At 34.2% G+C, this 12,434-nt stretch overlaps 3 protein-coding genes across 3 annotated transcripts; all 3 read left to right on the forward strand.

Annotated features, from left to right (window-relative positions):
• The first annotated feature begins 310 nt into the window (after positions 1-310).
• On the forward strand, positions 311-3,103 carry LOC106336365. Its single transcript, XM_013775178.1, has 2 exons — positions 311-466; positions 701-3,103. Exons 1-2 carry the CDS (start codon positions 460-462, stop codon positions 2,770-2,772), a joined length of 2,079 nt encoding a protein of 692 aa, XP_013630632.1. The 5' UTR covers positions 311-459; the 3' UTR covers positions 2,773-3,103.
• A 2,426-nt stretch (positions 3,104-5,529) lies between these two features.
• LOC106329929 (calmodulin-like) lies at positions 5,530-5,905 on the forward strand. Its single transcript, XM_013768526.1, has 2 exons — positions 5,530-5,611; positions 5,679-5,905. The coding sequence occupies exons 1-2, from the start codon at positions 5,536-5,538 to the stop codon at positions 5,903-5,905; spliced, it is 303 nt and encodes a 100-aa protein (XP_013623980.1). The 5' UTR covers positions 5,530-5,535.
• A 2,081-nt stretch (positions 5,906-7,986) lies between these two features.
• Positions 7,987-9,405, forward strand: LOC106334957 (F-box/LRR-repeat protein At2g40920-like). The gene is made up of 2 exons (XM_013773366.1): positions 7,987-8,088; positions 8,212-9,405. The coding sequence occupies exons 1-2, from the start codon at positions 7,987-7,989 to the stop codon at positions 9,403-9,405; spliced, it is 1,296 nt and encodes a 431-aa protein (XP_013628820.1).
• The last annotated feature ends 3,029 nt before the right edge of the window (positions 9,406-12,434 follow it).

Genomic DNA, 12,434 nt, shown 5'->3' on the forward strand with positions numbered 1-12,434 from the left:
TTTGCTTCAAGGAACAAGCACTTGATAATGGCATCAAGTCTCTGGCGCTGCAACGTCCCTGCTTGTCCCTTCATTTTTTTGTTTCATCTAAAATCTTGTGGTTCTTGTTTTTAAAAATGGCCCTACAGTTAAATTTAGAGAATTTATTTTGAATATACAGTAAGACCGCAGTCTTTCTGCGGCCCCTACTAAATTTTTATTAATTTAATTGGTTAATAATTGTTAGTGTTTGGTACTTTTTTGACCTGTATTATAATTAAAAATAATTAAACATATACCAAACAAAACTACCCAAAAGAATAAAAAAATAATAAAAAAAGGTAAGAGAACACATGTCAGCGACTAATCGAACTCAGGTCTCATTAGAGAGAATCTTCAGAGAAAACGCGAAGACAGAGAAAGAAAGCAGAGACTAAAGACGAAGAAGAAGAACAAGATTGTGATTCTCATTCTTCTTCAATGGAAGGTTCGTTACTTTCTTCTTCATACCCCTTCTCAGATTCCGTTTCGAAAACCCTAGATTCAATCAAGCCCTAAATCTGATCTCGATTGAATCGATAGCTTAGTGATAAGACTCAATACGAATCGAATTCAATTCAATTTGAAAAGCTTTTGATTCCTCTGTTCTAAGATTGATTCTATGTAAAGACATTGCCATGTTCTGTAATGATTCGATTTAAAGTTTCCTCTTTTCTTACAGCCAAATCATCTCCAGACCTAGAATCAATCGGGTCTGGTACAACTACGAAGCGATCATCGGGAAGCAGATCTCGTATACGACGAGACTTCCTCACCAGGTTCACTGACAGTGAGCGTTTCACTGAGAATCTCCAAGATTGGTTCGGTTCAGTATCAGAGAACGATAAAATTAAACCGGTCTTTGAACCTCCTTTCGAGCTCGTTGAGCTGCAAAAGTTCGACTACGCACTAGAAGGCGTCTCTTTCCAGCAGCTGACTCGTATGCCAAACGCTGTCTACGCTTCAACATCCACTTCAGTGGAAGCAAACGCTTATCTAGCGGTAGAGGATTTCTTGCACGCCGCGGTTAAGAGCCTCTGGGAGGCGTTTTGGAGTAGTCAGGAGGAGGAGCCTGTTCCTTTCTCCGTTGGGTGTTTGTTTAGTGAGAATCTTAAGTTTTATCAGGCTGAGAAGGCTTTAGCTCTTGGGAGGCTTGATGGTCTTTCTGCGACGGGTGTGTTGCTGAAGAATCCGAGGCATCCTCATGGGAAGTGGGATCACGTTCTTGAACTTGCTCTGCTAAGGCCTGAGGTTGGAAGTCGTCAGCCTTCGTTGCCTGTACTAGGAGAAGCTCTTTTCTATGCTCTCCGTGTGCTTATCTCAAGAAGTGTGAGCCGGTTGGATTTTTCTCAGAGCGCAAACTGCGTGTTCGTTCTTTTGGTTGATTTGCAGTATGGGGGAGTTGTGAAAGTGGAAGGGGATGTGAGTAAGCTTGATTTTGATGTTAATAATGTTTATGACTGCGCTGCGGATTGGATAAAGAACCATTCGAAGATCTCTGTGTCTCCTATTGATAGGATATGGAACAAGCTTGGGAATGCTAACTGGAGAGACATTGGTGCTTTGCAAGTGGTTTTCGCCACTTACCATAGTATAATGCAGTATTTTGGGCCGCCTAGGCACTCTATTGAAGACTTGGCTGCTGACCATAGCTCTCGCGTTCACTCTAGAAGACAAGAGAGGCAGTTGGGGGACACTGGTCTTAATGAGAACGGTATGTTTAGGCTCCAGCAGAGAACCATGTCTCCTGAAATCGTGGAAGTTCATGAAGAAGAGTCGAGTAAAATTGAGCCTGAACCGTTGATGAAACTTGAAGTAGGATCGGTTTTGTGGTTGGAGGATTCAAACTATCAAAAAGGGTATCAGATTAACCAAGTGTTGACCAACGGTACACTTCCTTATCATATCGCATCACCGGTGGATGAAGCAGGGAAGTCTGTGTTTCTCTACGTTGGTTCTCCTCCTTCGCAGCTAGAGCCAGCTTTGGAAGACATGAACTTGTGGTATCAGGTGCAAAGACAAACTAAAATGCTAAGTATTATGAGACAGAGAGGACTTTCTAGCAAGTACTTGCCGCAGCTCCACGGTTCTGGTCGGATTATTCACCCAGGGCAATGTCAAAAACCAAGTTCAGGCGGACGGTGTGATCATCCCTGGTGCGGAACTCCCATTCTCGTGACCACTCCCGTTGGCGAGACAGTATCTGATATGGTAAACGAAGGGAGGTTTGGTCCAGAAGAAGCTATTAGATGTTGCCATGATTGCTTATCTGCACTCTCTTCCTCCTCTTCAGCTGGTATTCGCCACGGAGACATCCGTCCAGAGAACGTAGTCTATGTCACTTCTGGTGTGAGACAACCTTACTTTGTACTAATAGGTTGGGGTCACGCGGTGCTTGAGGATAGAGATAGACCTGCAATGAATCTTCACTTCTCCTCGACCTACGCACTCCAGGAAGGGAAGCTTTGCGCTGCATCAGACGCAGAGAGCTTGATATACATGCTTTATTTCTGTTTTGGAGACTTGCCTGATTTGGATTCAGTTGAAGGAGCTCTTCAATGGAGAGAGACCTCTTGGTCGAAAAGATTGATTCAGCAGAAGCTAGGCGATGTCTCAACCATTTTGAAAGCGTTTTCTGACTACGTTGATAGTCTATGTGGGACACCGTATCCTTTAGATTATGGGATATGGTTGAGAAGATTGAAGAGGAATCTTTCAGAAGATCACGGAAAAGAAATTGAAACTTCAGGCTAATGGGGATGTATAAACTTTCGATTCCTTTTGAACATTCTTTCAGGTGCTCTCTGCTTTAACCTGTCCGAGACTGGAAAGCTTCACGATGAGACGTATCCTTGAGTTTTGCCAAGTTTGGGTAGTTTGGACCTTGTTCTGTTCTTTTTGTACATGATCTTCTAAATGGATTAGATTCTGTGTTTACCTTGTTCTGTTCCTTTTCGTCATTATTATTATTATCTCCAAGAGTGGTTCTCTATTATTATTATTATTGTAATTGAGTATTGTAAAGATGAGAGCTTTTGTTCCCATTTTGTGCTTTCTTAACCTAAATCCAACCATGATTCTGTTTCGGCGTGCGTTGTTTATGATATATAGTGTATACTTATGAGTGAAGGACATAACCCAGTGGTGGTAACTATAACCTCAACGGTTTTTAGCGATTATATCATCAATGTTCAACCGTAATCAGGCAAAAAATCATTCCTTGTATTTTTGGTATGCTTTCTTGAGCCGAATGTAATGGCAGACTGGTCAACATATTTTTTTGTAACTTAACATATATTGATTCGGCTTTAAAAATATCTTGATTCGACTTGACATATATTGTTCCTTGTAAAACTCTGACCAGTGATAAGATATTATCCTTTTAAAACTCTGAACTTTTAATATATATACATTCGGCTTTAACCTATATATGATTCGATTAACATACGGAAAAAAACTCTATAAATTAATAAATTTCTCTGGTCTAAAGTTAAACTGATTCAAAATATGACACAAATTGATAAAATAATAAAATAATATTTTTTAAAATTTTTTTATGTAAATATATAGTCCCATTAAAATTTAGACATTTTATATAAGTTCAAATCAACATTATATCGTTTATTTTATATTAACAATGAAATTATCTTTATATTTTCTTAACATGTAATATATTTTGATAGGATTTAGTAAAATTATATATAAAGATCATATCTAAATTATATGAATCATATTTTATACACACCAAATAATATAATTAAACTAATATAAATGTCAAATTTCAAAAAATTAATCAATGTATATGTACTACAATCAAATATTTTTTCTTATTTTAGAAAATATATATATCTTAAAATAGAAAAATCTAAAAAAGATTTTTTTTATAAATTAATAACTTTATAAATTAATAAAATATCAAAATTTTAATATTATTAATTTATAGAGTTTTTACTTTATGTTGCTCCTTGTAAAAGGAACAAAAGATAATATGTTGACCAATCTGTCAGAGTTTTAATTTCAATGAAAGATTTTGTTCCTTTTAAAATTCTCACCATAAAATTTGTAGTCGCATTTGTTTTTACTGTCCTCTTCATGGTATCTCCCGTCTATGTTCGACCGACTACTTCAAATATTCCAGGTATTTGTTTATTCTTCATTTTATAATTACAAAATATATTTTGTCCTTTTTAATGAAAATTATATACATATTGGATTAGTAATATTTATTTAATAAAATAGGTTATGGAGTAAAGCAGATGGATCGTCAACGTTTCCGTAATTTAAGTATATGTCGTGGTGGAGGAGGCAGCTGCATTGTTTTTTGTAGAGATCATGGTTATTACTATGGCGTATGTGCTACTGATGCATGTTGTTGTCAGTTTTAAATAAGTACCAGTTAAAGTCCAAAATAAAATAATTTAAATCAAATATTTTGGTATCTACTTGAAAAACACAACATCATTATTTTCATATATATGTTTTGATTAATCTATACATAAAATCCAGAACCAATCAAACTAGCAAATCGAAATTACTTTTGATTAAATTTTGAGCAATATATAGCTTCTCCAATGTGAATAAAATCTAAAAGCAATTCTAAATACAACTTAGTGAATACTCGACGATCGTGGATAATTACTTGTTACTCTCTCCGTTTCCAAATGTAAGTAGTTCTAGCAAAAAAAAGTTTGTTTCACAATATAAGTAGTTTACATATTTCAATGCATCTTTTCATTTATTGGATATTGTGTGACCAATGAAATAATGTTAGTTTTTTTATAATTTGTTGAATTAATTGATTAAATGCTCAGTTTCCAAATGTAATTAGTTCTAGCAAAAAAAGTTTGTTTCACAATATAAGTAGTTTAAATATTTCAATGCATCTTTTTATTTATTGGATATTGTGTGACCGATGAAATAATGTTAGTTTTTTTATAATTTGTTGAATTAATTGATTAAATGATATTTTTTTTCAAATTATAACTTTCTAAATATTTGTGCTTTTAACAAAACTACTTACAATTAGAAACGGAGAGAGTACTTGTTAGTGTGGATTACAGTGGATCTTGCTTGTCCCCCTGTTGGATGTATCTTAATGTATTAATCCCCAAAATGCATCAGATTGCAGTTCTTGCGAACCAAGTGTGCTTGAAGCTTGATGATTCACCTCTGGACCACTTTGGCCATTATATAATTAGGATGTAATGGTTAGAAATTTTAGCAGTTGCATCTCGAGATAGTTTCTAGGCCAGGGCAAACTTGACCATGCAAACTACTCTTGCACACTAACATAGCTTATTGATAAACGTGTGATCCATTATGTCTAATTCTCTTGTTGCCAACCTGTTGCTGGCGCTTAAAATTTTTAAACCTCATTTTGATTCTATTTATGTTATTAAAGTCAACAATCAAGGGCTTAACCGAGATTCAAAAACAATTCGGGTAATATATAAACGCATCAAGTCCCATGTTCATAACACAACAAAGTTTCAGAAAGGAGAAGAGAAAAGAGAAGCTATGGTGGACCAGCTCATCGAAGATCATATCCCCAAGTTCAAGGACCTCTTTAAAGTATATGACAAGTATGGTGATGGTATGTTATGTTTAATCCCTTTCCTCTTTTAGGTTTCTGTTCAGTAACATTTTGATTATTTTGGCAGGTCGTGTAACCACAAAGGAGCTTGGTGCCGTGATGAGTGCCTACGGCCTGGACAAGACCGAAGCCGAGCTTCAGGTCATGATCAACGAAGTGGGTGCAGGTGCAGATGATAACGGTACTATTGACTTCACCGGGTTCTTGTACCTAATGGCTAGGATGATGAAGGGCGCCTATTCTGGGTCAGGACCCACAGATGCAGTGAAAGACAGACAAAGACCAGGAAGCTAAAGTTTTGGTTCCTGAGTTGAAACATGCGCTGATTCAGGGGGTTGACAAAGCTCCATAGGCTGATGAGTGATGGCTCCGCACTTTTGGCTGAGCAGATGTTGATGGTGATGTTCAGTGATACAAGAAAATGGTGTGATTTTCCCTCTTTAATCTCTTTTAGAAAGTTTAACATAATTCAATAATCCTTGATATCTTTGTACGCATGAACTTACTAAAAGGAGAATAAATTAAGATTTCCACTACATTTCTTCACTATATTTCTCTTCTGATACCATTATCTCTATGGATTCTCAGTTGTAAAAGTGGGCAAGAAACTGAACCCAAAGGAAAATCATAACTGAACTCATCCAGAAAAGATGGTATTGAACTCAAAAACTCGAATCAAACATACCAAAAAACAGTACCGAATCCGAATTGAATCCAACATACTATTTGAACATATCTTGTTTTATGGTAGTTCAAATATCAAATATTATAACTTGAACTCAGTCTGAACCCAAATTGATATCCAAAAGATTTGATTTTATTTCTGCTTGATTCAGGCGGGTTTTGATCTCACTAGTCCATTTTTCGATGGATTTGTATCCCATCATAACCTTGTGAGCTGATTGTATCATATTTTTCATAAGCTTAGCAGGAGCTGAAATTAACAAGACATAGGGTACACAAGGATTGCAGAAAGGACCAATTGGAGTAAAAAAAAAAAATTAATTCTCAAATTTCTTAATTTGAGAAATTTTGTTAACCGAATATGAAATCTGGAATAGTTTCTGGGCCGGGCCTATGGGCTACAGCCTGTCAAGTTTATATTAAATTTTATTAAGAATTTTAAGTAATAAAACCTCTTAACTCAAGGTGGACCATAAAACAATTCTTCGACTAAAAATTCAACAAAAGTAACCTTCAATTTTAGTTATGTTAATGTATGTTATCTTTGGTCTAAAATATCGTGATGGAAGGTGACCGACCTTAACACGTTGTATGTTGAAGGTTGATAATGTTGAAAACTTAATTAACTGATTTTATTTCAATTTAAAAATAATTGAAGGCTTTTGTCACTAAAAATGGTTAAATGCTTTCAAACTTTTACTATCACTTATGCATTGTTTAAAAATCTTAAATCGATTTATACGCTTTTAAAACTATTTATAAATCCTTGTGCATTACTTTATCAATCTTATAACCGATTTATAAAGTTTTATAAATATTTTAATAGTTTTTAAAATGATAAATAAGACTTAATAGTGATTTTATAAGCTTTTACAATTTATACTATTTGTTAGCGTGGTATAATGCATGTTAATTCGTGATACTAAGGAGAAAAGTTTAATCTGAGTTCCGGAAATCGTGTAAACATGAGAAGGAGGCCAACGTCCTACTCGAAGTAGTTTGATTGAGTTCGTGAATTAAGTATCCTTAACACTAATTAAAACTTAATATAACATAGAAATTTAAATTATTTATAAAGGCATATAGATATGAGAGTTTTAAACAATGCATAAGTGATAGTAAAAGTTTAAAAGTATTTAGTGATTTTTATTGATAAAACTCTTCAAATATTTTTGAATTAAAAGAAAAAATTTCAATTAAGTTTTTAACATTATAAACTCTCAACTTAAAAATCGTTAACAATCATTTTTATCACTCGTCACGGTATTTTAGACGGACGGTGATATACGTTAATGGAATTAAAGCTGATGATTTCTTTCATCGAACTTTTAGTTGATGAGTTGTTTTATAATCCATATTAGTTATGAGTTGTTTTATAATCCATATTAGTTGATGAGTTTTATTACAAAAAGTCATTTTATTAATCAAATAGTTCAAAGAATTTTTGAGTTATGGATATAAGGGCGCGGCAATGTTACAAAAAAGGAAGAAGATATAAGGTGTGGCCCACATTAAAATAAGGTTTGATGTGACATTTTCTTTTTGTCAAGACAAGTTTTACAAAAAAAAATTGTATTTTAGACAATAAAATAGTATTTTTACTTTAAAATTAAAACCGCATCTTTGCATAGATACATTCATACATACACAAATTAGGTTTTTTTTTTCTCGAACCTCGTCGCTGCAAAACTATGAAGTTAAGGGTAAAAGAGATGAACAGAGGAAGAAGGAATCTGAAACAAGCAGCTTCGGAGCAGGATTTTAGGCTTAAGCAATGTCAGAATATTGCCAAGGTGATTTGATTAAAAACAAACCTTTTTCGTGTGTATGTATTTAATTATTAATGTTTGAATTTTTACATCGTTATAGTTTTAAGCCAATTCACAGAGTTTACAATTGATTTATTTTCTTTGAAGATAATGGATACAAAAAGAGATAACTCATCAACATTGTTTAAACGGAAGAAAAGAAGAGCTAATCGCGCTTATAACTTGTTGGTCATGGGCTGTTATCTGGGTCTACCTCTAAGAACAAAAAGAAGAAGAAGATATATGTCCGAGATTCCTCTCGATCTTTTGGTCGAAATTCTCATCAGACTGCCGGGAAAGTACTTGGCAAGGTTCAAGTGCGTCTCAAAGCAGTGGTCATCACTCATCTCTTCTCGATATTTTTGTGACAGTCTCACACGATCAAAACAACAACAACAAGAACCACGTCTATACATGTGTTTGGTGGATGAAGGCGGGCATCGTGCACTGCTGTCTATGGCATCAACGTCTCCAGACAACACTAGTTTTGTGGTCGACCAAGATTTGAGCATCCCAGGGATGGGAGGCTACTACTTGAATGATCTCCACGGCTTGATGTGTTTCTCAATGGGGAAAAAAGCTTGTATATACAACCCCAGCACCGGACAGCGTTTGACCTTACCCAAGATAAAGCCCGACATCATAGCCGAACAAGGTCAAACTATGTATGTTAAGCGGCACTATATCGGATACGACCCTATTGATAGTCAACACAAACTACTATGCACAATTGTTATGTACTCGGACCTTTTTTTTAATCTGAAATCAGAGCACTGGGTGTTCGTCCTGGAAGCTGGAGGTTCCTGGAAAAAGGTTGTTTCGCATGAGAATTATCGTCCTCATACCGCTTTCGCACGAGGACAGTCTATCAGTGGATCAGTAGTACATTATCTGGCGTGGCATGATATGTACACTTGCGCGATTGTGAGATTTGACGTTAGGTCTGAAGAGTTAACTACCATCATAGTACCTGAGGATGTCAGGGATGATATGTCCATTCCTGCACTTGAGATGAGGGCAGAACTTATAGAGTATGGTGGAAAAATAGCTATTTTTGAACATAGCAACCTAAGAACTGAGGGTACTGCGGTACTATGGGTATTGGAAGATGCTGAGAAAAAGGAATGGTCGAAAAGGAGCCTTGTTTTGCAGCCTTGTCAGAGGCATTTAGTCCAAGATATTGAGTTGATTGTAAAAGGCACAACTCAAGACGGCAAAGTTATCTTGGCACCTTTGGATATGCATTCTGGATTCTATATTTTGTGCTATGATTTGCAAAGCAATGACTTGAGGAAGGGTTGAATCGAAGGAGTACCACACCATTGGTTTGACAAAGATTGCTATTTTGACTTGAGGTTGATGAATGAAAGTGAGAGTTTCATCTACTTGGAAACTTGAGCACTAGTTTTTTTACAATGTATTTTAGTTTTGAATTATTTTTTTGCATTAGAATAAATGTAACTACTATATCAATAAAACCATTAGCAAGATTAATTTAATTCAATAATCTATGTTTGTAGGCTTGAACTTAGTGAAAGGAGAATAAATTAAGATTTTCACTACATTTCTTCAATATATCTTTCTTCTGATATCATTATCTCCATGGATTCTCAGTTGTAAAAGTGGGCAGGTAACCTGAACGCGGAAGAAAATCATAACCAAACTCATCCAAAAAAATTGTATTGAATCCAAAAACTCGAATCAAACATGCCAAAAAAACAGTACCGAATCCGAACTTAACCCATCCGAACTGAACCCGACATAATATCTGAACATATCTTGTTTTATGGTAGTTCAAATATTGAATATTATTTGAATTCATTCTGAACCCAAATGGATATACAAAAATACGCTTAACGTAAGATATATAGGGTGGTTCATAAGCTTAACGTAAGATATATAGGGTTCATAAGGATTGCATAAAGGACCAATCTGAGTAAAAGAAATTTTAATACTCAAATTATTTTGTTAACCAAATGTGAGCAAACAACAGATTGAAATCAATCAAAGAACACAAAAGAGATGCCTTTATTTTTGGAATAGTTTCCGATGCTGATGGGACTGACTATAGGCTACGGGATGTCGAGTTTACATGACTAACTAGGTTAAGATTCGCCCCTTACACGGAATAAATATTATATATAAATTAGTTTTACGTATTATATGTTCTTTTACATATTATTAAATAATACATATATATATATATACTGATAATTAAAAACTCAATAAATATTACGTATATGATTAAATTGTTGCAAACACATAAATAAATTTTATTAATTCAAACAAACACTTTTTCTATTTTATATGATATAAAATTAAGTTTTAATGATATTAACATAGATATAAAGTATATTTTTAATATTGATATCTGTTAAATAATATTTTATACGCATATTGTTTTTTGATAATTTGTATTTTTTGTAACAAAATTTGAATCACCGATAATAATTATTTTTGTGTGGGATTTTTAATAGTTTAAGTCATTTATAATTGTAAAAACATTATGAAAAGTTTTAAAACTATATATTAAGTTGTCAATATTTGTTCAAAATTTTTGTCAAAAAAAATCAAAGCAAATTTTGAAATTAAAATACATATGTATTTTTATATGGTACAAAATTTATTTTAAACAATATTAATATTTATTAAATGAGACTTTTTATTATATAATTTTGTAAGTATTTATATCTTGTTATAACAAAAAATTTAAACCATTAATCAAAAAAATTCAATGTGAGATTTTTGACAACTTTAGTCATTTATATTCGTTTTTAAAAATTTTAAATATAACATATACAGAAAAATCTAAACTTTTACTATATATTTAATATGGTTGTTTAATTTATTTTAATATGTTAAAATTTAAAAAAAATGATAGAGAATAGACTAATTTTTATCAAATCTTATTATTCAAAATCATTAATTGTCGTATATACTTTAACAACATTTAGTAATTCCGTTATTTTTATTCAAGAAAACAAATGAAGAACATTAATAATCAATTTATGATTAGTTTATTAAAAAAAACTTATTATATATTTTGATGGACCAACATATTTTTCTAAGGATTCTAAGAATGAATGATTGTAGTGATGACATGTGGCTACAAAAAATGTTATAATGGTTCTCTTTTAATATATAGGGGATTAACTCTTTATTAATCAAATAATTCAACAAAGTTTTGAATTTTGGTTATAAGGCGTGGCCCACATTAAAATAAGTTTTGATGTGACATTTCATTTTGTCAGAAAAAAATTGTATTTTAGACAATAAAATATGTAAGTAGTTTTAGCAAAAAAAGTTTGTTTCACAATATAAGTAGTTTACGTATTTCAATGTATTTTTTTCATTTATTGGATATTGTTTGACCAATGAAATAATGTTAGGTTTTTAATAATTGATTGAATTAATTGGTTAAATGATATATTTTTTTAAATAACAATTTTCTAAATATTCGTGCTTTTAATCAAAACTACTTACAATTAAAAACGGAAGGAACAGTACTTTTACTCCAAAATTAAAACCGCACCTTTGCATAGATACAGATTAGGTCTTTTCTGTCGGACAGCGCCGCTGCACAACTATGAACTTACGGGTCAAAGAGATGAACATAGGAGCAAGCAATCTGAAACAAGCAGCAGCAGCTTCCGAGCAGGATTTCACTCCTACCATCTCCACTTCTTTCTCCAACCCCACCACTTCCACCTTCATCTCCACCATCTTCACCATCTCCACCATCCCCAACTTCTTTAAAGAGAAAGAGAGAGAGAGAGAGAGAAAGAGAGAGAGAAAGAGAGAGAAAGCTCACCTGAGTTCATCGCCGGAGCAATCGTGTGCCGTGATCACGTTCAGCTTGCCACCACCGATAAACGCCCTAGGTAACCGCCGGAAACCGCATTCCTTAAGCTCAGTTTCGTTTCCGTTTAGTAAATCGCCCATAACTTCCTAACCATTGATCATCTCGTGCATCCAAGGCCATCATCGTGTTTCTCTCGTCGAGACGAAGCGGTAGACACCAACCACGCCTCAATCGGAGCCCGGACGAAGCCGCACGCGCCTCCCGAAGATTAGCCTCGGCTCGCGCGTGAAACACACGAGCCGACGCCGTTCGCCGGAGCCACCGCGAGTTCCGGCCACTCGCCAACTCGGCCGAGTCAACCCGGTGAGTCAACTAGGTGACTCGGTCAACCGGTGGTTTGACCGGTTTAAATCGATTTCGATTCGGTTAGGTTAAACCGGTCGGTTAAAATCAATTGGAAATCGGTTAGGAAAAACCGGATTAATTAATTATTTAATTAATTAATTAATTAATTAATTAAATAATTAAT

This window comes from Brassica oleracea, chromosome C3, assembly GCF_000695525.1.
Source record: "Brassica oleracea var. oleracea cultivar TO1000 chromosome C3, BOL, whole genome shotgun sequence".
Lineage (NCBI taxonomy): Eukaryota > Viridiplantae > Streptophyta > Magnoliopsida > Brassicales > Brassicaceae > Brassica > Brassica oleracea.

Bases quoted from the DNA above. Each gene is read 5' to 3' on its own strand.
- LOC106329929 (XM_013768526.1), top strand. From the start codon at position 5,536: ATGGTGGACCAGCTCATCGAAGATCATATCCCCAAGTTCAAGGACCTC. The intron at 5,612-5,678 runs GTATGTTATGTT...TTATTTTGGCAG, and splicing joins ATATGACAAGTATGGTGATG to GTCGTGTAACCACAAAGGAG.
- LOC106334957 (XM_013773366.1), top strand. From the start codon at position 7,987: ATGAAGTTAAGGGTAAAAGAGATGAACAGAGGAAGAAGGAATCTGAAA. The intron at 8,089-8,211 runs GTGATTTGATTA...TTTTCTTTGAAG, and splicing joins AATGTCAGAATATTGCCAAG to ATAATGGATACAAAAAGAGA.